The 25,516-nt window shown below is 37.1% G+C and overlaps 1 protein-coding gene across 2 annotated transcripts; it reads right to left on the reverse strand.

The window, feature by feature from the left end:
- Nucleotides 1-1,982: 1,982 nt before the first annotated feature.
- On the reverse strand, nt 1,983-23,753 carry LOC306873172 (importin-5-like). 2 transcript variants are annotated; one of them, XR_013784463.1, is made up of 26 exons: nt 23,496-23,596; nt 20,944-21,024; nt 19,368-19,560; nt 19,181-19,283; nt 18,991-19,087; nt 18,140-18,244; nt 17,284-17,406; nt 16,191-16,311; nt 15,816-15,903; nt 14,841-14,947; nt 14,633-14,757; nt 14,462-14,551; nt 13,169-13,342; nt 12,575-12,793; nt 11,726-11,809; nt 11,502-11,634; nt 10,984-11,105; nt 10,501-10,597; nt 9,621-9,793; nt 9,432-9,543; nt 9,056-9,111; nt 8,849-8,971; nt 6,348-8,638; nt 4,664-4,892; nt 4,445-4,586; nt 1,983-2,912 (listed from the first exon to the last, which is right to left on the reverse strand). XR_013784463.1 is itself a non-coding variant. In XM_079422264.1 (26 exons), exons 1-26 carry the CDS (start codon nt 23,571-23,573, stop codon nt 2,826-2,828), a joined length of 3,282 nt encoding a protein of 1,093 aa, XP_079278390.1. In that variant the 5' UTR covers nt 23,574-23,753; the 3' UTR covers nt 1,983-2,825. The 2 variants fall into 2 exon arrangements, 1 of the variants encoding a protein (XP_079278390.1); XM_079422264.1 differs by having other exon boundaries at nt 6,348-6,567; nt 23,496-23,753.
- Nucleotides 23,754-25,516: the final 1,763 nt, after the last annotated feature.

The following is a 25,516-nucleotide window of genomic DNA, read 5'->3' on the forward strand; positions in this document are numbered from 1 at the left end:
GATTTGATACAATAAAACACCGCCTCCAGCCTCCAGCACCAGCACTACAGCCTCATGAATGCCGTGATGGCAACAGCGACACCTGGCGGAGGATTCGAACTCCACCTGCTCCAGTCCTGAGCCGGATTCATTCTGAGTTAAAACTGTACCACGTTTTTGGGCATGCAGTACCATAGTACTCTTGGAGAACATGGGAGTGTATCACATTATCACCATCTGGGATGGTAACTTAAATCAAGTGGTACTAATACACCACATTTCACTTTACCATGGTAGAAAACCACAGTACAGTTTTACAATTCAAGGACTAGGACATCACAAACGATTGAAATAAAAGCTTTCAGGAAGTTAAAAGGCTATATTTACAGTCTTATAAAGCATTGTGATGAGTAACAGTGCCATCAAGCTGTGGACGCATCACTTCCCTTCAAATAAATAAATGGGGGGCGTTCTATAACAAAATTTAAAGGAATTAGGATGGATTCATTTGAAATCAGTCCAAAAATTCCAACATAAACTACAATATACAGTAATCAACATTTGAAGTACATTAAAACCTTTTATCAAAGTTGTTCTCGTCTCAACTTTAACTAATATAGTTCCCAACAAATACAATTTTAATTGCTATAAAAATACTAGATACTACGACTGTAACCAGCGGTGGGTATAATTACTAAATAACTACTGTAATTTAATTACTTTCCCTTAAAAAGTAACGAGATTACCTTCTCTAATGTAATTACATCAAATACTATATAGACTATATTAATACTAGTGCTGTCAAATGATTAATCGTGACTAATTGCATCCAAAATAAGTTTATTTGCGTGTACTATGTATATTTATTATCTATATATAAATGCACACACATACAGTATATATTTCCATAAGTTTATATTCATAGAATTTATATTATATATAAATATATTTAATATATAAACATTTTTCTGAGATATACACATGAATGCGTGTATGTACTAAATATACAATATACACATGCAATTTATTTTGGATGCAATTAATCGTTTGACAGCACTAATACTATACATTATGAATAATTCTGTATAAAACAGTGGATTTATTATGTCAAAATGTAGGTGTTTAATGTGACCAACTTTTTCCGTTCAAGAGTAATTTATGCAATTTTATAGTAGAGCAGTTTCACATCTTTTATTGTTCAAGTGGCTGAGGTTGATATGGGATTTAGAAATTAGTAATAATGCAATACATTGAGCCGATAATTAGTGATCTAATTACACTGAAGATGTAACCAGTAGCTAGTAATTAATATTTTAGAGTAACTTGCTCTCAAAATTGTACAGCTCCTGCAGAGACACTATTCTAACACTAAAAATCAGGTTAAACACCATAAGGGAATAAACTAAATCTGCGAGCGAACTTAAATCATGTAATTTTTCTCGTTAGCTGAACAAGCACTAAAATCATTAAACGACACAATCCACTGGATGCACCATACTTCAGCCCCTCACAGCCTCATTTTCATTCCGGCCAAAAGTTCAATTCGGCATCATGCAGACAGAAGTCGATAAATCCAGTAGCATCTTAAGGTTAATTTAGCATCCCGTGCATGTTTGCTTTGACTAGAACTCATTTAAAAACTGACCAAGTGGATATTAAGTTTGTCTCGTTTATGCGGTTTTAAACCTACATCATTTCATTGATCCTGCTAGTGACAACCCAACTACAAACATCATATAAATGCTCCCAATCAACTTGATCTGTAGCTACTGCTGTAAAACCATGTAAACAGCTTAGTTTCTGCTTGTACCCTCTCGTTAACAATGGTTAAGAACGAGCGCTCGAGTGAGCAAACCTACCGAATCAAGTTTACTAGTTCAGAATCAGAACCCGAGGAAGGTAACGTAAATTTGAACGGAACTCAATTTAACAAAAAGCTACTGGATTCCAGTTTCACATATTGAGAGGACGCAGATCACAATGAAACACTGGCACAAAATTCATCATGTCTTGCAGCTTTAATACTGAAAGTGTTGTAAAATGATTAACCAGGAGAGATTGAATAATATACAAATGTTCCATGGCCAACTCCTAAGCCAACCGGCCTCAGATTTGTGCATTTCCTTCATAATATCAGAAGCCTGAACCCAGAGTCCCGGTTTTCCAATGTACTTTATTTCATTGCATGGATTAAGTGAGCCAATGACAGACAATGTTAGTCGTATCACACACATCAGCGGTGGTGGAGCAAACAGATGCCCGTTTCTCCCAAAACATCAGCGCCGGCGTCGAAGAGAAGAAAAAAAACCTAAAAAGAAATCAAAGAAAAAGTCGACGACATGACCGCTGCATCGTCGCTCTACTGCATTCGAGCTCAACCAACACGAGTCCGTTCAGTCCAATCCATCAGAGAAGAGAGTCGGACCGAGCCCTAAATCAGCTTCGGCAAGGATCGACAGACACACGAGTTGACAAAACAACTAGAACTGATCTCGGAAGGGAGAAAAGCACAATTTCTACACCAGAAATTCTTAAAGAGCTACGATGGATGACGGTTAGTTTAATTTCATACCCCTAAACCCCCCCACGTCCATTCAAGGTGAGTGTTTCTGAAGCCGTTGGCCCTTGAAACAAACACACGCACTCGCCGGCCTCTTGGCCCCGTTGTTGAAGACTTCAAGAGATCGGGTCCAGATGGCTCAGAGGCCCAACACAAACTCAAGTCACATGACAGTTCTTTAGTCGAAATGGGGAAAGGGCCAAAAATCTAGATGTGGAATTCCAGGTGCAAAGTTTTTAATCCTCAATCGATGGGCTTTTACAGGGTTAAGGCTTCACTCGTTCACTCAGGCCGTGTTCAGGAGGTCCTGGATGGCCTTCTGCTGCATCTCGTTGAGCGCCGATACACACTGCGTCCAGAGTCCTCCAGAAACCTGGAGAGAAGCATACAGCGCAGTCAGACCATTTGACAGAAATACATGCAAATTCTGCACGGGTCGACCTGACAGCAAAAATTGTGCCACTTGTTGGGGAAAAAAAAATTATTAAATCCTACCTGTGCTATGAAATGATCTAAAAATGGAATTTAAAAATCAGAGGAACTATCATGTATACTGAATACATTAAAGATTTCGTTTGAAAAAAAAAAAAATAAAAAAAAAAAAAAAAATAATATATATATATATTTTAAAGAACAATAAACCATTGAACATTTATACGCATATAGCAAAGATAAATATTTAAAAAGTATAAACAATTTAGAATTTACATACAAAGTGTTTTTGCAAAAACAACTTCAAAAATATATATATATTTTTTTAAAATCACCATGTTTGTTTTATTGCATTATCTAGCTGTATTTTTTTTTAGTGCAGCCCAAAAAAAAAAAAAACCATAAAATAAAAGTCCTCACATAATGTGTGTACTTTATACATTTGTTCATATAAATATACACTGATACAGTATATATTCTTCAAATCATTTATTTTATATATAAATATATAAATAAAAGTTCTGAAATATACACATGCATGCGTGTATTATACACAAATACAAAGTACATATATTACGCACAAACTTTTTTGGATGCGATTAATCGTTTGACAGCACTAGTTTTTTTTTTTTAACCCAAACAGAATAACCCAGCTGCAGTTTGATTGAGATTAATTGGAATGCACAATGAAAAACATGATTTTTGAAAGATGTTAAAAACGGAGTTCTGTTTTTGCTAATGAACTCTTCATACATAAATTTTTTTAATACATTTCTATTTTACTAGATCTTTACACTACATACATCAACAAATACAAATATTTAACTACATGACTAGACAATTGAAATTAAAATTATGCATTTAAATGCATAAATTTGAATATGATATTATAATTTTATATACACACACACTTATACTGTATATGCAATATAAGAAATAATACACTGTACATGACATGAAATATTTTAAAACCACAATTTGCAATATTTAGATTTACACATTGAATTTTAAAATTGAATATTTGTATTTTACAAGATAATTAAAGAACAAGGATGAACCATTTGATATTTACAGGCACCAATATAACAATTGGAATTATCTACATGAATTGAAAACAAACGCTATGCTATTCTGAATTCTATACTGAATGATATTTGATAAAACTGCATTTTTATACTGCAAATGATTCAGGCATGACTGCCATTATTAAATCTATAAGCACCAATATAACCAATACAAATAGTAATATGCACCAAGTTATGTTTATATATTAAAAAAGGAATAAATAGACTAGACAAGTCACTCATTCCATGTAGAAAGCATTTTTAATTTAGCAATTGTGCAGCAGTCTGAGGTTTTTCAAGATTCTTACTTGTCACAATTATACAGTATAACCAGCAGTGAAATGTTTCTACTGGTGTTAGTCTGCCTGTATGTGATAAAGCAGTCAGTGTCACATGACATTAAACTTACTTGTACTTGACGAATAACGTTGGCCAATCGTTTGCTGCAACCGTCTTCACCTTTAATCGATTCACTCACAACACCGTCAGCGATTATGATGAAAATCTTGGGAAGGTTTGTATTATCTGGTCCAAGAACGATGGGATTGTTACTGTAGGAGGAAACAAACATTAAACTCAAATCTGCATCCAAGACTCCCAGAGTTCACTTCAGCTGACAGACACGCACCTTTCGATGAGGTCACAGAGATAGTTGAACGTGTGGACAGCTTCCTCTTTATCCTCGTTGAGTGGCAGCCAGGAGAGCCAATGAGGGAGGATCTCGTTGACGTTGACGCACTCTGGGCGGTACTTCATGACTTTGGCCACAGCAGAGATGCAGTTCTCCGTGGCGTTGACGTTCTCTTTAACTCTGGACTCTGGAGACTGGATCACACCCACAAGCAGCGGGACGGCCTCTGGAAGAACAATCACAATGTGCATGAATATAATATGAGGTAGGGACCTATGATTTCCATGAAGCAGAAAACAATCCCAGAATCCACTAACTAAATATTTCATTATTATTATGGTTACATCTTTCTTTTATTGAAAGTGTGTTATGTTAGTCGCATGTGCAGAATGATTGTCAGAGAAGATGAAGATGCATTTTTTTTTTTTTCAGCACAACACGGTAATTCAGTTTAAAAAATAAATCCCAGAATCCACTGCATGAAACATGGATTCAGTCTTCTGACCTTTTACTATTATGTCAGTTGATTTTGAGGGAGGGAGAGATAGTTAGGGCTCGTTTACACCTGGTTACTTTATGCGTTTGGTCAGATCAGATATCCATCCGATTTGTTATATTTAGCAACAAAAAAAGATAAATCGATCTTGAATTTGGCCTACCGCACTCACGTCAAAGAAATCAACAGTGCGCTGCATTTTATTTATCATCAGCCAATTAAAAGATCAAAGATCGCAACAGGAGAGATAACAGCAGCATAAGTTACTTTACTTTCAGTTTCATTCGCGGCAGTTTGAGAGTCGGCATGCTGGGTATATCCGTGGCGATGCGTGAAGCATTAACGCTGTCATATCTGACTATTACATGTCATATAGCCTATAACGCGCTCACATGTTTGTTTAACATTTTGGGAGGAGTAAAATGTACATGTGCGGTTTCAAGCAGATGCATTTACACTTGTCCAGTTTCATCTGGAATGAGTCTCAGACGTAAGTGGTTTGAGCAGTCCCATTTAAACCAGTCTCGAAAGCGTTTCGAATTCGGTGTACTGGTCTTTTCACGATCGGATAGCTGTCCGACCAGAGAAAACGCATGAAGTGAGCAGGTGTAAACAGGCCCAGAGAGCGTGCGCGGGGAAGGGCTCTCTCTCCCTCAGTTAACATGCGCAGCAGTCATTTACATCACTCATAAGTCAAACGAACCGATCAAATACAGCTTTGTTCTGGTGGCCAAAAATGTTCAGTGCAGGAAAAACCCTGTATAACTATATTAGTTAACGAACTAGGCATGAATAATACTTTTACTAATGCATTAACTGCGATTTAATAAATGCTGTACATGCGGAAATTAACAAAAAAAAAAAAGTTTAACATTAATGCATTGAACCAACACGAACGACTATTTTTGTTAACCAACATTAACAAAGCTTAATGAATAGTGTAATAAATTAATGTATTAACTAACATGAACGAACAAACCATTCATTTTAACAAATGACACCTTATTGTAAAAGTGTTACCCTAAAATTTAACCATTACAAAAAAAAAAAAAAAAAAATCCCGAAAAACTAAATGGAATCCAGCAAAAGGAAAATTTTGGAAAAAAATTGACTGGAACAAATAGCACTGACTTCATAGGGCCCTACTGGTGCTAATAACGCTGGAAAGCATAGAAGACATCCCACCTGTGAAAGCAGGCCTGTAGCTGTCTCCTCCATACTGAGCCATGACTCCAACGCCGTATGCGGCCGCCTGTCGCACCTCTGGGCTGGTGTCACACAGCGCCTGCATCATGGGCCGCAGGAAGTACTCGGCGTACTTGAAGGAAGAAGGGCTGCAGTGTTCAATGACGTCATCAAATATGCACAGGCCCCACTGTCTGTCCGCCCAGGGTCTGCGAGGACACTGTCAGAGGCACAACCCCATAAACGCTATAACCGGGTAAGAGTCATTCTACAGAAATGTCCACTTTTGCTATGGCAAGATGTCTTAATGTGCATTTCTTTTTCTAACATTTAAAATTAATATTAGCAGTATATTAATACATTGACGTTATGACCACACACACAAACGACAGCTTAATGATTTAAAAAAAAAAATCTTTGTGCATTTACCCATGATGAAGGTGACGCGTGACAATTTAGGCATTTTATATCCGTTTGGATGCTGCAAGTTATCAAACCGCAGGTGGTCAATCATGACATGACACACACTAAAATTAAGTAGTTTCCATTTATTTGTATTCTAGTTTTTTTTTTTTTACAAATCCTTAACAAAGCAGGTCATACCAGTGAGTTCAGCTAAAAGCTTCTTATGAAATGATGATAAGTGAGAATTTCTGATAACTGAAAAGAGACCGTTGGACTTATCATGGGTCTTCTTTCCATAGATATGTATAGATACCCTATTCGACCGCTCCAGATACGTTAACGCATCTTGGAACAGTCAACTTGACGTCATTTACCATAATCAATGAATATTCAAAGATATACAAGCATATAACTTGCTGTTGTAGACAGTCAACCGTCTTGCGTATCGCAGCCCATAGAAACAGTCGCTAATGGAGGCATCTACCCTTCTCTATCTATGCTTTTTCCATCGATCTTAAAGAAACAGGAAGGAGGAAGGCAAGTGATGTCAGTGTGATTATTTTTGTTAAACTTTAAAACCAGCGACATAACTCCAGGGGACCACTACTTTATATTTATTCAGCGCCATTTACATCATATTTGATGGTTGTATTTTGTTTAGGAAATGTAATTTATATACACATAGTACACATTTAGGTCAGCTAGGTAACTAGTTATGATATAGATTGGGACTATTTTCAGGTGCTGTGTAATATCACTGCGCCTGCTGCACCCATGGTACGGCAGCAAAGTTCCTTGATTATTACGCCAGATTGAGTATAGTTCCTAGCCATATCAGCCTAAAAAATAGCAACTTTTCATTTTCCGTCAGTCTTAGTGCATAACATAACTACAGAAGAGTCAAGCTTTAAATAGGAAAAATAAGTCAAACCTCTTTGGTCATTTGAGCGAGATGCTAACGGTCCAATCAGATTCAATGATCTATGCTAAGCTGCGCTCAAAGTGCTACGGCCAGACCCAGAGATCGGCTGAATGGATTCAAAAACGGTCAAACTCAACTGTTTAACTCTTGGGGAGCTGGAAAAATGAGTATTTTCAAAAAAAAGTGTTGCTTTAAATTAGAATATAATTCAAATATTGATATTTTAGTACAAAATTCGAGTTTAGTTAGTTTATTAAATTTATTTATACAGGGACAATGCACAACAAAAGTATTGTGCCAGAGTTAACTATAAAGCTATTTTGCATCTGCAGTCCCTGTAGAAGTTTAGTTATGGATGAGCAGTAGTAGTATATTTTTATTTAATGCCATGTCAGCATTTTAGGCTATTTTCACAGCAAAAAAAAAACAAGTATAACAAACAAGCAAACAAACAAACACAAGTTATATTACTAGGGCTGGGCGATATATCGAACGTCAGTAAAGCCGGTTCCTTGATTAGTGGTAAATCTACTTCACCTGCTTTCAAATGGAGCGGCAGTTAATACACAGAGCCGTAGATCACTGACAAGCTACACAATATCGCGTTCATCATCAGATATATCGGCTTCGATAATGAACGCAATATTGCCTAGCTTGTCATGACCTATGGCTCTGCTAATCAAGGAACCGGCTTTACTGACGAGATGAGCATGCATATCACGTTCGATATATCGCCCAGTCCTATATATTATACAAGATTTTTTGGACTATGGATGAAAAATAGCCTTTGGCTAATTCTGATACACTTACAGAAATGTTTTATTAATGTACAATGTCCCTGTTAACTAAAACAAATAAAACATGTATTTTAAGATGGAAGAAAAACCTGTTTTTGACCTCAAAATAAAGCACTTTCCCTCTGTACATGGCTGTGGGGACGAGCAGTTTTGTGGCGCCTGGAATTCTATACAATTCATTAAAAAAAACAAATATTCCACATTGATGGCTCAAGGAGGTGTAATTGTTCAAACACATCATTTCATTTTAAAATAAAGAAACTAACCCTAAAGTGTTTTTCCAAGTGCAATATTTCTGTAAATGCTAGGAACAGAAAAACAGATTTCCATAGAATGACCCTTAAAAACCCAGCTTATCGGGAGAAGTGAGGGCTTACGATCAGATTGACGATGAGCTGCAGCAGCTGCTCGAACCACGGGAGAACCTTCTCTCTGTAGCTGCTGAAGATGGAGTGCAGGACGTCTGACACCTTGGTCAGGATGTAGACGTCGTTGTCATCCTAAACATACAGATCAAGAGCAGCTTCATTAGTGATCCAAACCAATGAACCGCTTGGAAGAAACACGTTAGATGAGCTGCGCACCTCATCTTGTAGCGTCTCTTCAACCTGCTCGTCATAGTCTTCATCTTGTCGTTTGGCTGCAGAGAAAAATTGGACCATTAGTTAAATTAATTAGTTAAATGTTTCAACAAATATTCGGCAGCACAACAGTTTAACATTAATAATCAGAAATGTTTCTTGAGCAGCAAAATCAGCATATTAGAATGACTTCTGAAGATCATGTGACACTGAAGACCGGAGGAATGATGCTGAAATATCAACTTGGATCAAAAGGAATAAATTACATTTTAACAGATTCAAACAGAAAACAGCCCTTTTAAATTGTAATTTCACAACTTTTACTGAATTTGTTCAAATAAACAGCCCCTGTGAGAGTTTAAGTTCGTGTGCGACTCACCTTGTCTGACCTCCTGGTTTTTAAAGTGCTCCTCCAGTTTTCCTTTCAAAATGCCTCCCAGCTCCTCGAAGTGCTCGTTGTTCAGGCATCCGTCTCCCATCAGCTCGATGCACTAATGAGTGAAGACATTGACTTATACACAGACAGCTTGTAACTCGTACAGGGAACTGCAGAATGAACATGAATTACCTTGGCAAACGAGTGCATGATTTCTGACAGCACGTCTGAGTCGGGTTCGGTGCCGATGGATTTGATGAGAGCGTCACACATGAAGAGCCACATCTGCGTGAGGTATTCTGGGCCTCGGACGCGAGCACACTCCAGTAGAAGAGGCATGGACTCGGCCGCCGCCACACGCACGCGTCAAACACACGTTAAGGATGCTAACAGAGTCTCAGGTGCGAGAACAATCAACTCCGAACAAGAGTTTTAAAGGAGAAACATCAGGGTTATTGCAGTTAATCAAAACAGACTAATACAAAAACAACTAAATTACTACTTGGGGGACCAAAAAAAAAAAAAAAAAAAAAAGAAGTTAATGTACTAAAATGACCAAAACTGAAACAATGGCTATAAACAGAAATGCGTTTATGAATTTCTGAAAGTAAATCAGGTGTAAAATTGTGAATTTCTTATTTGCGAACACTAAACTGCATCCTATACATTATGCATTTTTATTTTTTAATAATGTCTAATTTTAGTACTTCGTTAAACTAAAAGAAAACGAGAAATGCCTTGGAAACATGTGCAACATTAAAATTAGTTTTAGCTACATAAAAGACAAGAACTATAGACAAAAAAAACAATTTACTAAAACCAAGTAAAATTAAATTGACAGCAATAAAACAATCGTCTTAAAATTAGTTCTTTATATTATCCATTTTGAAGTTTTATTGTGCGTTTGTCTTTTTCTGTATGTAGTTCTTTATTTTATTTCGGTTTGTTGTTTTAGCACTTCGAGTTAAATAATAAACCTGCACTCTAGACGCCAGCATTAAAGAAAACACATTCAGACCATTACCCTGCAAGATACACAGAAGATAAGCTGTTCTAATCTAATGAAGGATATCATCATGGAAGTAGAACTTCAGCAGAGGAACCATCAGCTTGACGACTTGCTCTGTGTACTCGACGAAACCTTCCTTCAGCTCTTTAGCATAGCACACCTGAGGAAACAGACGAAATTACATCCTCCAAGTAATTCAAGAGAACCCCTTTTACTGCAACATGCCAGTAATTTGGTTAGTTGCAGGACCCAAAATTTAAAACATGTATTTATAGCCATGCAACTGCATTAGTTTTCCATGCATCATTTCACTAAAACATACATTTAGACCCATTTATAATCCATTTAATGCATTTTATTAAAATTAATTTTGACTAAGGAAATGTAGTGGTTGTGTTACATTTCCAGACTCTATGGAAAACACCTGCCAAAAGCATGGATTTGTTCCTCAAATGTTCATTTGTTCTCAGTGCATCTTAAAGTTAGCCAGTAAGGGTTCATTTGGGACACTGGTTCTCTGCATGCCTGGATGGATTGTCTACTCACCAGCATCTGACACGCAGTTGCTTTCTCCTCCAGGCCTGCCGTCTTTATGCCAAAACTCTGCTGGTCTCCGAGATTCACAAACTCCCAACCATCATCTTCAGACATGTTCTCCATGTCCTGAGCTGTACGAGTCAAAAACTCTCACACTTAACCAAAAGCTACTAGTCGAACACTAAAACATCAATTATGAATAAACGTTATGGATTCAATGCTATCTAAATAGATTAATTTAACCACCACCAAAAGCAACAGTCATCTTGATTTAAATAAATCAGTATTTATTACACCCAATTAATTATTATTATATACATTTTACAATAAATATTGTTATAAAATAGAATATTTCCATTTATACTACAGTAGCTGTAAATCAATTTTATAACCATAAATATTAATAAATCATTCATTAAAATAACATTAAGTGAATGTCTGAAAAATGCACAATATTTCTCTCATGCAGATACATGAATTTAAACCATAAGAGGTGTCTATGATGCCTAAAAACACAGCTCACTTACTATCAAGCAGGGCCACTTCAGGTTTGATGGAGGCCGTCTTCATCAGCGGGCCCATCACCACAGGCAGGTACTGCTGGAACTCCTTGCCCAGGATCTTACACATGCGCGCCCAGGCCGAGATCATGTAGGAGATCTGCAGGCACAAGACAGCAGCTCAAACACAAGAGAAAGACTGAAGACTGTATTGAAATCAGATTACTTGTGCTTGGCTGGTGTTTGCTGACCTGTGGATCATCATCTTCCAGATCATTGAAATCAGTCTGTGTCTTCAGAAGGAGCTGCATCACAGCTGAAGCATCCGGCATGAACTACAGAATAAGGTAAAAGGGTTGGATACAAATCAGGCGTTTACACAACCAAACACGTTCAGGTGCAAGCGCAGGTGAATTTTACACTTAAGAGCAAGTAGTTGGCACAAGCAAAATTATTTAATGGGATGTATTCATTTGTCAAGGTTTAAATAAAATGACATTCAATTTTATTTTTTACTTAGTCCATTTTATTTACACTTTTATATAAATTTAAATAAACCGATTAAGTTTAAATTAAAAAAAAAACTCACGATCTTTAATTTTTTCCCATGATGAATTCACTTGTCAAGGTATAAATAAAAATGGATATGACTGATCTATTTGTTTTGCTTAAAAAGGACAAAGTAATTAAAAGAAATTAATAAAAATACATGAAAATATAAATTACTTTATTCAAATAAATTCACTAATATATTTAGATTCAAATAAAAAGCAATAAAATAGTGAAAAAATTAATTGCTCTATGATCTGCAAATCTTCCATTCAAGATAGTTGGCACAAGCACAAGATTGAGAAGAGAATGAATCACATTTAATGTTTAAATAAATGAATCGAAATAAGTTTACTTTATTTGATTCAATATTTCACTTTAATAGACAAGTAAAAATTTAAATAAAGTTAGAGAAAATTAGAAAGAAAAATAATTAGATTAAATACATTCATTTAAATAATTTTCAAAACTTAACACGTATATACATAAAATCAAGAAAACTAAAAATACACACCAAAAAAAAGTTATGATCCATCTCCCTTAATACACACCTTCTCTTTGCCCACAGCCAGGCCGATGAGGCTGATGCACTCGATGGTCTTTCCTCTGAGCAGGCGAAGCTCCTTCTGAACGGCGTTCTCCACGATGTGTTTGAGAGAGGGCATGAACAGATCATAGTACGGCACAAACTTATCCTCGGCTGTATCAGCCACTGAGGCAATGGACGTCACAACCTGCTCCAGAACCAGTTTAGTGCCTTTCTGGATCAGCTGGAAGAATCAAAGCCAACATTAAAGCACCGACTCCCCGCCATAAACCAGACAAACACCGCAAACATGAGAAGTCTCCAACACTCTCACTCATATGTGATCACACAACTCCACAGTGTCTGAACTGAGGGTGTGTTGAATTTCAATTCAGCAAACTTAAATGAAACTGCATTCATTTCTGAATTGAAGCTGAACAGACCCTAATCCAGATCAAACTACATCTCACCGCGTTAGCTTTGTGCACCTAACGGAAGAGAAAACGGATGGAGAAACTGCAGTTTCCAGTCGCTGAATTAAACTCATTAAAAGGAGCAGCTTGGGACACAGAAACCCTTTAACTGATTTAATAAACGAGAGAAGCGGGATGGGACGCACCTCCTGGAGCTTGGCCACCATGATGACGTGCAGGTGCTGGACGAGGCTGTCCAGATAAGGGATGAGCAGGGTTTTGGGGCAGTCCTCGGTGAAGTTAATGAGCGCTGCGGCGGCGTGGGCCTGGACGCGAGGGTTCGACTGATCCTCCATGGTCTGCAAGAGCGCCGAGATCACCTACAGATAAACAGAGCAATGAGGAACGCGAGATACTCCCAGAAAATCATGCTTTAAGAGGATAGTTCACCCAGACAGGGCTGGCACTAGCATGTCATTTTTCTGGAGCCAGGCGCAAAAATAAATGTCTATTTATTCATTAAAAAGGAAAATCCTAGGTTCAACACTACAATTCAATTATATCGATTTAAAAAAAATATATATTAATTTGATTAAAGGTGTAATTTAAATATAATAGTAATAATTGTTATAGTAAAATATTGATAATTATAGCATTAAACAATCTGTTTATTACCATTACAACTATTATAAAATACTGATTTATTTAAATGTATTAACTTCTTTACAGTGGTAGTAATTGACCAATATTACCAGATTTTATAGCCACTGAAAACAAATCATTGCCACTATTATTGTTAATTAATAACATTGATTTACATTACAACTACTGTTTATCATTACTTTTAGTAGTAATTTACATGAAACAATTACTATATTTTATCATCCTAATCATTCTTATTTTTACAGCAGTTGCAACAATTCTTTATATCCAATAACATTAAGCAAAAGTGTGTTTTATTATTTTAACCCTTAAAGACCTAGAACATTTTTGGGGCACCTGACGCCTGTAATTTTCTTAGTTTTTTCAGATCTATTCTAGCAGTCAGCATCAAGTGCCATATATCATAAACAAGAGAACTTGAAGCTTCAGTCTAGCTAAAGTCCCAATTTTCCCTTCGTTTTCACTAAAAATGAATGAATTTCTAGAATCTTAAAAACACAAGCAATAATTGGGTGTTTTTTTTACAGTGTACTCAAACAGAAAGCCCTGAAGTTTGGATTTTTTTCTTCTTTAGAAAGTTGTATCTGGGTGTTTTCCACTTCCACATAAAATGTTCTACATATAACATTCCCCAAGCAAGTTATAGCCATTTATTACAATATTGTTATAGGTGCTCTTCAGTGAAAAACAGGTCCATTTACTTCACTAACAACATAGATGTCCGAAAACATTTAGGGCGTAAAGAAAGTGGAAACAGTGTTTAATAAAATATACAGTGCAAAAAAAAAAAAAAAAAAAAAAAAAAAAAAAAAAAAAAAAAAAAAGCCAAGCTATACCTTGTCGTGGAATTTCTTCTGGAAGGTGGGGGCGAAGTCTGTGGCCATCTGCCCGATAGCGTTGCAGGCGGCGTAACGAACCCTGGGGTGCTGCAGGGGGTTGGAATGAGGCTCGGTTTAGCGTCTGTACTTGTTAAAACGTCAGAAATGAAGTGCTGTGATTTTTCTTACAGGATCCTGACAGAAGAGCAAAACGAAGCTGACGATCTCGCTCAGAATGGCCTCCATCTGCTGGTGACAGCCCTCGCCGATAGCAGAGAGCGCCATCAGACCGGCGTGCCTGTACTTCCAATCAGCTGAGGGGAAATAAAACATTATGAACAAAACTCCCATTTCTATAAATGCAATCCCAATAATAGATCCTGACGCATCTACTCACGGTTCTGCAACATCTGCATGATGTGCTGTTTGATCATGGGAAGGACGATCTTTCCTCCAAGGCCACATGCAATCCTGTCCAGAGCACTTTCACCCGCAACGGCATTACTGAACACCAGCAGAGAACAGACAGAGTCACATTACACCGCTGGATAATTAGCAACAATGAAGCTCTATTGACCGGTATATATTAAAGCAAACACGCCTGCAATTACAGCAGGGTTTATGAAGGCACATCTCAGACTTCAAAATATTTTTAAAAATCCTCTTTTCATTTTAAGTTTAGGTCATTTGAATAATTTTGTGTTTTTGGCAGTTTTGGGTTATTTCATATCTCTAGTTGTTAATATTTTCCAGTTTATTTGACTACAAGTTAAGATAAATTAGACATTTTGGCTTGTCAACTAGCTGGAATAAAATGACTATTATTCAAGTTTATTTCAATGTTTATCATCATTTGAATTGCTTTTTATTTTTATATTATCTTTTAGTTTAAATTTGAGTTAATTTAATAATTTTGTTGCGAGTTTGTCAGCATTGTGTATTAATGTCTAGTTTAAAAAAAAAAAAGTTTGTTTTACAAGCTAAACTACATACAAGTCTTTATATATTTTTATAAGTTTATTTCAAGTAATATTTTTATGGTTTTAGTATGTTGTGTTTGTTTTTTTTTAAACTAGACTTCTCTTCATTTTGCATCAAGTAAATGTACCTTGATTTTAAAAGGAAGTTTATATTTGTATTGGAAAACAAGAAATTTATTTTTCGCAGTGCACGCCAAGTTTATTGCCATGAGTTTATGAACTTAGGACTTTCAGCTCCTTTTCAAAGCATCAATTTGTACATGGGTCTTAAAATCCACAGAAATCAAATCCTAGCGAGTTGCCAAAACAAATCATTTTTTAGCAAGCAATTGTCTGCCCCCCCCAAACAAAAACAGTATCACTGCACTTTGTGATGCAAATATTAAACTCACCTGTCAAAATCATCATCTTCTAGTTCATCAGCCATGGCCCACTCCTCATCCTCCTCCAGATCCACCATCATACTCAACATCTGAGGTACTAAACATTTAAGAGCAAAAGTTAAACTTCACAGCAGGAAACCTACTATTTGGCAAGTAACTAACAGTGTTGAGAGTGTAACTGATTAGCATTGCTATCAGCTTCATTTTTCTGAAGCGTGAGACCAATTGCTTCTGAACTGCAATACATTTTTTACTTGACAAAACACTAATGCAAAATGTACATTAAGTTGCATGGTACAGTGCACTTTTTGTAGCTTTAAGCTTGACAAGTTTCCCTTCCATTGGCTTTGACTCTGGTAATTAGTACTGTAACATGTCTCTTACCGCTCTGAGCGACGATGTTGGTGTGTTTTCTCAGCATTGCAGCAGCGGTTTCAGACAGTGTGACGATGACTTCCAGCGCCAGCTGACGCTGCATGTTTGTAAGGTTGGTGTCTGCACACAACTGGAGCCAAACAAGGAAAAACATTTAAATCAGATTATGATTGTTATTCTGCATTTGTCTCGATCTATTAAAAGGTCACATGGTTTAAAGTGGGTCTTTGTGCATCAGTGTCACTTTGAAAGCAGGACAGGGTTTTAGTCTGAGGCTCAACATGCTTACTCACAAAAACATGTTTCTGCAAACAGGCTGTGGAAGCTGCATGGGAATGGCAACTTAAGCATTAAATCGCAGAGATCAATGTGCCCGTTAAATAAAACCTCATGGATCAGCACAGACGAGCTGCCTCAAGGAACCACAAGGCACAACCGAAGAGGTTAATAACGCAAGACATGCATACAGAGTTTGGGATTAGCAAGACAACTTTTTCTTCTTTTTTATAAAGAAATCTCTTCTGCTCATCAAGGCTGCATTTTTTTGTAATCAAAAACAGTAAAATCAGTAAGATTGTGAAATATTGCCATTTAAAAAAAAAAAAAAACATTTGTGAACTTATTTCTGTGATGTAAAGCTGAATTTTCAGCATCATTACTCCAGTCTTCAGTGTCACATGATCCTTCAGAAATCAAATATACCGATTTGCTGCTCAAGAAACATTTCTGATTATCAACGTTGAAAACCGTTCCCAATATTTCTTTGGAATACTGTTGATACGGTGATACTTTTTTTTTTAGGATTCTTTGTAATGTTAAGAACAGTATTTATTAAAAATTCATTACAGTGAAAAGATTTAATTTCTATTTTACTTTTACATTTAAAAAAACAAAAAAAAACAATATTAGAATGATTTCTGAAGGATCGCGTGACACTGAAGACTGGAGTAATGATGCTGAAAATATAGCTTTGATCACAGAAATAAAATATATTCACATAGAAAAGTTATTATAAATTGTAATAGTTCACAATTTTACGTTTTTCCCCCCCTGTACATTGATCAAATGCAGCCAGTTACAACCAGTTTTCATGCTGGCTCACCTTCAGGCTCAGTTGGAGAGTGGCTTCCAGGTTTGGTCTTAGGTATTTGGGGGCTGTGTCTGCAATCTCCACCAATGCCTTCAGCACAGAGTCGTCACCACAGTAACTGGACTCATTCACCGCCTGATTGGGGAAAGAAAGATTCTTGTAGTGCATTTTTTTTTTTTTTTGCAGAGCTCAACACTAAGGACTTTTCTGCAGTTGCTCAGATTTTTACTTTCCCTGCCAAAAAACAGCCTCTTTTTTTGTTGTTTTGACCCATGCTAATAAATAAGGTTGTTACAACATTTTTGATGCCAGTGAAATCTCACAATTTTCAAATTTGATTCCACAGCAAAAAACCAATATAAAGTCCAAACATTAAAGTAGTCAGCAATATAATGCGAAACGGTACTCAACATCTGGATAGAGTCATTTCACATCTTGCACTTGAATGGTTTAAAATTGCTTGAATGTTTAAACTGGCATGACTTAAACGCGTGCAAATTAAATTTGATCAACTGTCTTCAGCATCTTTTCATGTAGTTGGCAGCATTTATTGTTGACTAATATTTGATTTTATTCTCCAGTTTACCTCAAAGCATGAATGCAGACACTAATGAAAATAAACAAGGGTGCATTAAATTCATTAAGCTCAAAGTGTGCAATTGTACCTATACAAGTGTTAATATGCATGCCGTCCTCGGCCCTTTCAGTTCTCCAGTGTGAACTTGGCAAAAGGGTATATTCAAAAGCACATAAAGGGGGAAGCTAGCGAGCATTTTCTGAGTCATAAAACATCAAGTTACTGAAAGCCCAAATTCAAAAGAGCTGACATGCAAGTTACTGAGTAAAGGTGTGGTGAGCAGCTCTTCACCTGCAGGATGCCGGGAAGAAGGTCTGAAAAGTGTTTCAGCAAGGCTGTGCTGCTCTCATTGGACAGGACGAAGGAGGCAGCTGCTCGCGCAGCCAGGGTTCGAATCTGAAAATGAAAGTGGTTTAAAATTAGTCACTCTGGGAGGTTTACTCTAGTGAAATGTCACAAAACCAACAAGGTGCACAAGAGAAGCACTTAAAACCACCATGACTTGTTGAGAGGAGGAATCAAACAATAAAAGGAGCTTTAGAAAACCAGTTCTTTGTGTATCACGTGTCAAAGAGTTCATGAACCTTGTCATCAGGGTTAAGACTACATACAGCAGGGACAAAAGAGAAAAAACAACCTTAAATACAGAGAGCAGGTTCTAACTTGCAACCAAGCAGTGAAGAAATCAAACATATCAGATGACTTCTAAACGTGGGATTATTTAGTGCTCCTCACGATATGATTCATAACGATTGATTATATGATTTATGATTATACCAACCTTAATTAAAAACAAAATCTGTTTTAAATGACTTCCCATTTTTTTCCTACCACTCGAAACAATTTGATATCACATCAAAAATGAGAAAAAGCACCACAAATCAGACCAATATAAAGCGGTGAAACTATAACTAGTATTTTGTACTGAAAGAAACTAATTAAGAATGAAAGATTTAAAAAAAAAAAAAAAATAAATAAATATATATAGGTGTACATTCTTAAAAGCCTACGCATTTGTAAATGCACATTATCGACTTAATTCTCAGTAAAATCTTCATTTTCCAAATTACATTGAAATATTTTAAAAAACTTCTGGTTATCAGATGTGTGACGGGGGAGGCTAACGAGCTTGAGACGCTGACCTGTGGGTTTTCCTGATCCTGCATACACTGAACCAACATGCGCTTGATCACTTCCAGGTAATGCTGCTGCTGATTGCCAAAGATACCTGGGAAGTTCCTGTACGAGGAAGAAACCGGAGAATTGCACAAACTAATTCTGAATCAGTTCTGGGGACATAACCAAAACCGTAGTAGCTTAAACTTTACGCACCAGAAAATGTGCAGCGCTGCTTCCCGGAGGCTGACGTCTTGAGAGTTCACCGAATCAAACAGGAACTTGAGGATCTCTGGCCACTGATTGTTGCCGTCATCATCTTGGAGGGAAACAAAAACAAGCCGTTAGTTCACGTAGACGCCATTTGATTCGGCCAAACCGAAGCACAAGAGTCAAAACTCACCGATGAGATTACGAGACAGCTCCGCGGCGATATCGCAGACCTTCTTGCGGATGTTGGAGGAGCATTCGGACTGGATTCCAGCGAGCAGCTCCGTCTTGATGGCCGTCTGCATGTCGATGGCCAGGCTGGGATAGACCTCCTCGAAAGATGAGGACAGCAGGCGCCGCAGCAGCACAGCGGCCATCTGCTTAACCTGTGGAGACACATTTGAGAGCTTTACACAACTGTAGGGATGTGCTTTACAAATAAAGCCACAAGTTCACAGACTTAAGTTTGAGAAAAACATACAGATGAAGCATTAAAAGGAAGTTTACAACTGCAGGGTTGACTAATGACTGCCGCTTCCTGTCCAGGTGGAGACTCAGTCTAAAATAACTCTAGAGAGCATCTCAGGAGATAGTTTCACACAAATTATGCTATATAAAGTATTAGCATTATGAGAACACTTAACTATGATAAGAACATTAAAAGACTATGAAAACAGAGGGATGGACGAGGACTTTTATAGGTTGACTGTCGCACTCTAGTTTCACACATCTATAAATATCTGAGGTCAGGAGATCGAAATGAGACGAGACAGTAGGTGAAGCAAAGGCTTAAATGCATTGAGAGGACAACTAGACAATGGGGCGGCATGTTTCGAGTCACCGCATTGTCATCTTGGCATTTGGGTGGTTTAAATGTTCAATGGTGGGCTTTCCACAATTTAATGTCATTTTTAACTGAACATTGCTTCTTCTACATAGTTCTACTCAATGTTTGGACTTTCTGGATTAGTCAACATTACGCATTTTATTTGTGAATGTTTTGAGTGACAAAATGCATGAAAAAAAATCCTAATTGCAATTTGTGATTAACAGTTATTAGTTTAAAAAGTACTGACAAAGCTGAAAAAAAAAAAAAAAAAAGAAAACCTTAAATTTAAAGTTTGAATTTGATTAGAAATTTTGAATCTGAAGTAGTTTAAGATGAAAAAACAATAGCTAATTGAAAAAAAATAAAATAAATTATGGATTTTAATAAATGAAAATAAATTCAAACAAAAGAATTGAAATAAAGTACAAAAAAATAAAAATGACTGATCAAGTATGGTAATATTTAAAGCTGCCCACGCTTCCCTCTAAAACAGTGCATATTTAACTCAATCTCAGCCTTTAATTTAAACCTAGAGCCCTACCCAAACTCAACTACAAATTGTGAAACAGTTACCACACTGGGTTTAAAAGATGTTTACCAAGGGATAAGCGTGCTGTGAAAGCCTGCCTCCTCTTGCAAAGTCAAAACCTCAACTAGATCTGAAGCTCTGAACCGTCGCAGGTTAGTCTGAACAAGGCGCGGGTCTCATCTTGAGCAATCAGTTTTTCCAGGAATCTAGCTCAACAAGCGTAAACAAGGTCCAGCACGACATCTCAATGACCACGAGACAACAGCTCACCACCTGACCCTGACAGAGCAGGTATGAGGCATAATGGACGTGTAAACAAAGCACTTTCTGCCATTTAAAGAGTGCATAGAGTCTAAATGGATGCCTGGAATAAATTACAGCTGTGATGACAGTAAACCGACTCTCACGTACCTCCTCGGCAGCGGACGCATCACGGATAGCCTGCAGTAAAAATGTGATCTTCGTCTGACCGGGGATGGTGTCATACGCTTCCTACAAGAACAAATGAAGAAGTTAATGAGCATCATCATAGTTTATACATATAGATGTTTGAAAGACCGAATATAAAAGAATCAAATGAAAGGAACACAATACATAAATGTTTTCTTAAAGGGATAGTTCACCCAAAAATGAAAATCATCATTTTCCCACCCGTCACGTTGTTCCAAACCTATGAGTTCATTACTTGATTCACTTCACTTAAAAAAAAAAAAAAAAAAAAAAAAAAAAAAAAAAACACACCCTTAAGGCATGAATACCAGTAGCAATAATTTACAAATAACTATGTACTGAGTCATCTCAGGAAATTGCTGGTGTGGCACTTGCGTTTTTTTTTTTGACAATCTTATTTGACTCCAATTTGTTTGGTTAATCTCAAATTAATCTAAAGTCTGTGACTAGGGAATTGCAAAAAAAAAAAAAAAGTTCCAGCTCAATATGCGTCTTATTTTCCAGTGCAAATTTCTAAAGATTCTTAATGCATGCATTTACTTGAGATGCAAAGTAATGCAAAAAACCCACAGATAAATTCCACAGAAAAAACAACATTTCCTCAATTGTCAGATATTTGTTCTCGTTTTAAGCATAAACTAACCTAATTATTCAGTTTTTCAAGACTTCATGTTACATTTGCATCAAGCAAATGCATCTAGACTTGAGAATGCCTAGATAGCCTATTGCCCTGCTCTATTCTAACTTTTTAATGCCTTATTTGTGGAATAAGGACTTGCAAAAGCCTTGAAAGACTCCTAAACTTCAAATGTTTTTTGCACAGAAAACATTACAGCTTTAAAAGCAAAATAAGTTCATTCTGTTCATCCAGAAGGAGGAAAGAGACCAACTAAGCCTCTTAAGTGTTCATTCTGCATGAGTCAAACAGATTCTTGGAGTCAGTTTACAAGTGACAAATGGACGTGGTTATGAGCAGAATGCCTGGAATGAACGGTGTAATGGGAATGTGTAATCAAAACAAGCTCTGAGGTGTGCCATTTCATTTTGGAAACTTCATAGCAATAATTTCATAGGACTGTCAGACACAAGAGTGACATCACAGCGGATTTCTGGGGGCCAGTTGGCCCTTGTCACGCCGTGAGCGTCTGAGTGTGTTTCCGCTGAGCATTAGCTTGCTGCTGGTCAAGCATTGTCCATGATAAAGGAAAGTGCTGACCGATGGCAGAGATGAGCGATAAGACCTAATGACCCATCCTGATCCACATGAGCTCAGGTTTGAACTCCCCACAGATAAAGACTAGTCTGAACACGTGCCAATGGGGAGCCCAGTTTTGGGGGGAAAATTCGAATTTGCCGGGAAATCTGAGACGCTGGTGACCTTCCATGCAAAAGTGAGGTTTATAAGCGTGCATTTAATATAACGAGAAACTTAAAAGGTCCGTGCGATTGAAAGCACATCCCTGACCCAAATCCAAAGTGTTTCCATGACATGACAGTATGAATGGGCATCTTTTGTGATAAACTCATCTCATGGCGTGAAGATGGGTGTAAAGTTACTATTTAATGAGTGAAATACAAGACTCGCCACAATAGCGACGATAAAGGGTTTAAATATTCATCATTCTTCTAAGAAATGTAGTTTGATTATCGGGTTGCTTGTTGAGGGGAGATAAAAATCAAGTAAATATGCAAAGACCAAACAGATTGTGATCGTTTGTGTGGTCAGCGTTCATCACTTTGACTGACAGTTCTCGGAAAATACATGCGACTCGTTTAAAACAGATTTATCGACCCGTTTGAGCAGCTCAAGCCGATCTGAGCGACACAGGAGCCGCTGCTCGAATAATAACGCAGAAACGGGATATTAATTCAGAAAAACATCTGATTTATAAGCGTTTTAACCGAGACGGGACACAAAAACGTGTCACACATCATGTTTGTAATGCTGGTTAGGCCACGCTGATACGCAACGCACGACAGTGATATCCGATTCGTTCATTTGAGTCGATTCCTTGAAATGATTCGTTCGAGCTGAGGATTTGATTGCTTTGGAAATTGATTAATAAGGGTGTATCCTAAACCGAATTCAGCCTTTGCGGAGTGAAAAACAATAACTCCCTAGTCACGATCTCAAATTGACCCTTAAAGTTTAATAAGTATAACCAAACATATCGCAATCAAATAATTTAATCCAAAACAAGATCACTGAATCCAAATAAGAAATAAAAATAAGTCACAACATACGTCAATAGAGAAAATAAAGTTACATACAAAACAAAAGTATAGTAAGGAGCCACACGACGAGCCATTGTGTGATGACTCAAAACAGAGTCGGTTCGTTGAAGCGAATCGACTCTCTGAAGTGATTCGGAGCCGCACAGCAGCAGCGCGCGCTTCACACATGTGCTGGGCCAGAGCGAGGCTGAGCGGCCCAAGCTAAACCTGAGAACCGACATTACGCTAGATTTCCCGACATACATCCACACAAAGCGGTCCCGAGCCGACTTCCATACCTCGGATTGCTTCCTGACGGTGTTGTCAGGGCTCATCAGGTTGCTCAGTAAGAGGTAGAACTGCTGCTGCTCCGCCATCGCTGCTGGATTCAGAAAGAGAGACGAGCGAATGAAAGCCGGCAGGGGAAGCGACCTCTGACACCGGACGGAGGGACGTGATTGGCTCCCGACGCGCCGTCTCTGCGCCGCTGATTGGCTAACGCTTGTGAATGAGATTAAATGATTGGCTGTCAGTCACTGAGACGCACAAACGACTCTGATGTACTTCAGCTGCTGATCATCCCGTTGGCTGCGGAACGCGGGGAAAGTCGAAGTGGGCGGAGTCTAGACGGACGCAATGACGTCATTGCAATATAAGTGAGGCCGTAAACGCGGGAAATTATCCTGTGAAAAATATTATATCATAATACTATATGTATTTGTATTTGGTGTCGTGTGAATGTGTTTTTTAATTATTATATATTATCTTAATTATAATTAATATAATAAGTAAATTGCCTACACACACACACACACACACCATATTATATCTTTGAAGCTTCAGACTTCATGCCTTTGTTTTTGTAATTATCAGTCATTATTCAAATATACAGTATTTAAATAATATAGTAAATGATAAAACAAATCATCTCGGTTTGCCTTGATTTCTTAATGTTGAATTGTGCTAAAGATTACAATTTGTTTTTTGCTTTTTTCATTATAGATGAAGATGAGATGAAGAGTTCAATTTATCATAAATAAAAGTGATTTATCACAAAAAGTAATAGTCTGTTTTAAGTAATTTATCACAAAGTCTTGTTTTCCTTGTTTTGTTTATATTATATTTATTATATTATATATTTGTTTGTATTTCTCTTTGCTGCTGCTCAGCTTCGCTTTTTATGTCTTGAATAGCTTTTATTTTGAATCATATTTTGCATTGTTTGAAAGGAAAATTAAATAGGCAACATACATGTTCAGACATCAATTAGCTCCATTAAGGCAGCACTAAAAATGGAAATGTTTATTACATCTCTTATGTAAAGATAATGTAAACAACTCTCTCTCTCACTCTCTGTGTGTGTGTGTGTGTGTGTGTTTGGATAGTGATGTTTTATCATACTTTTAACAAATAAACAGTCTTATCCATCCCTTTGCAATGCAACTGCTGTACAGAAATGTAAATCCTGAACTTTGGAAATCTGAGAATGACTCTGCTCTGCTGAAGGAATAAAAAAGGCCAAATTTTAAAATAAATAAAATTAGCTTTAATTGGCCACAAGAGGGCGCGAGAGATTCCCTTTGACAATCTCCAGACACATGCAGAGCCTTCAAAAACTGTTTGTTCTCTTCAATCACACTGAATGTCATTACACTAGAGAACAAAATGTCAAAGTTTCATCTGTTCCAGGAGCTTTTCTTTTCAACTTCTCTTTTCTTCGTGATTTTTGAAGTCAGAAATCACAAACAAACACAAGTCACACAATACTGGCTGTCTTCATAGTCAACATTGCATCTATTGTTTTATAATTTCAAACTTCTTTTGGTCAAACATTATGCACAAAAAGAGTTACACAATTTGGTATTTGAATATATTTAGGGATCATCAATCAACCCGGGCTCACACAGAAATAGTTGACATGACACAGTGTCTGTTTACCCTTGTGCAATAGTAAATTAGTCCTACACCATAAATGTTTATGTTCTAGTATTGTTTATTCATATTTTTATGGCTTCGTTATTTTGTCAACAGCTTTTATTTTCAAGCTCACAGCCTGTGAAGGGATGCATTAAGCTGACTTCTGGAAAGTGTCCAGCCTCTGCATGCTTCCATAACGGTCACTTTGAGCCATTGCACACACTATAGAAAAACAAACTAATGATATTTTCTGAAGAGAATATGAGTGCCAATGCAAAACTCACCATTGCATGTTCCCATCTTTTCCAGTATTTTCTATGCATTTTCTAAAAGGTTCCTAGGGAGTTGCTCAAGTGGTTGCTAGGACATTGCCATGCAGTTGTCAGAGTATATTTTATACTTT

Source organism: Barbus barbus (genome assembly GCF_936440315.1).
Source record: "Barbus barbus genome assembly, chromosome: 7".
Taxonomy (NCBI): domain Eukaryota; kingdom Metazoa; phylum Chordata; class Actinopteri; order Cypriniformes; family Cyprinidae; genus Barbus; species Barbus barbus.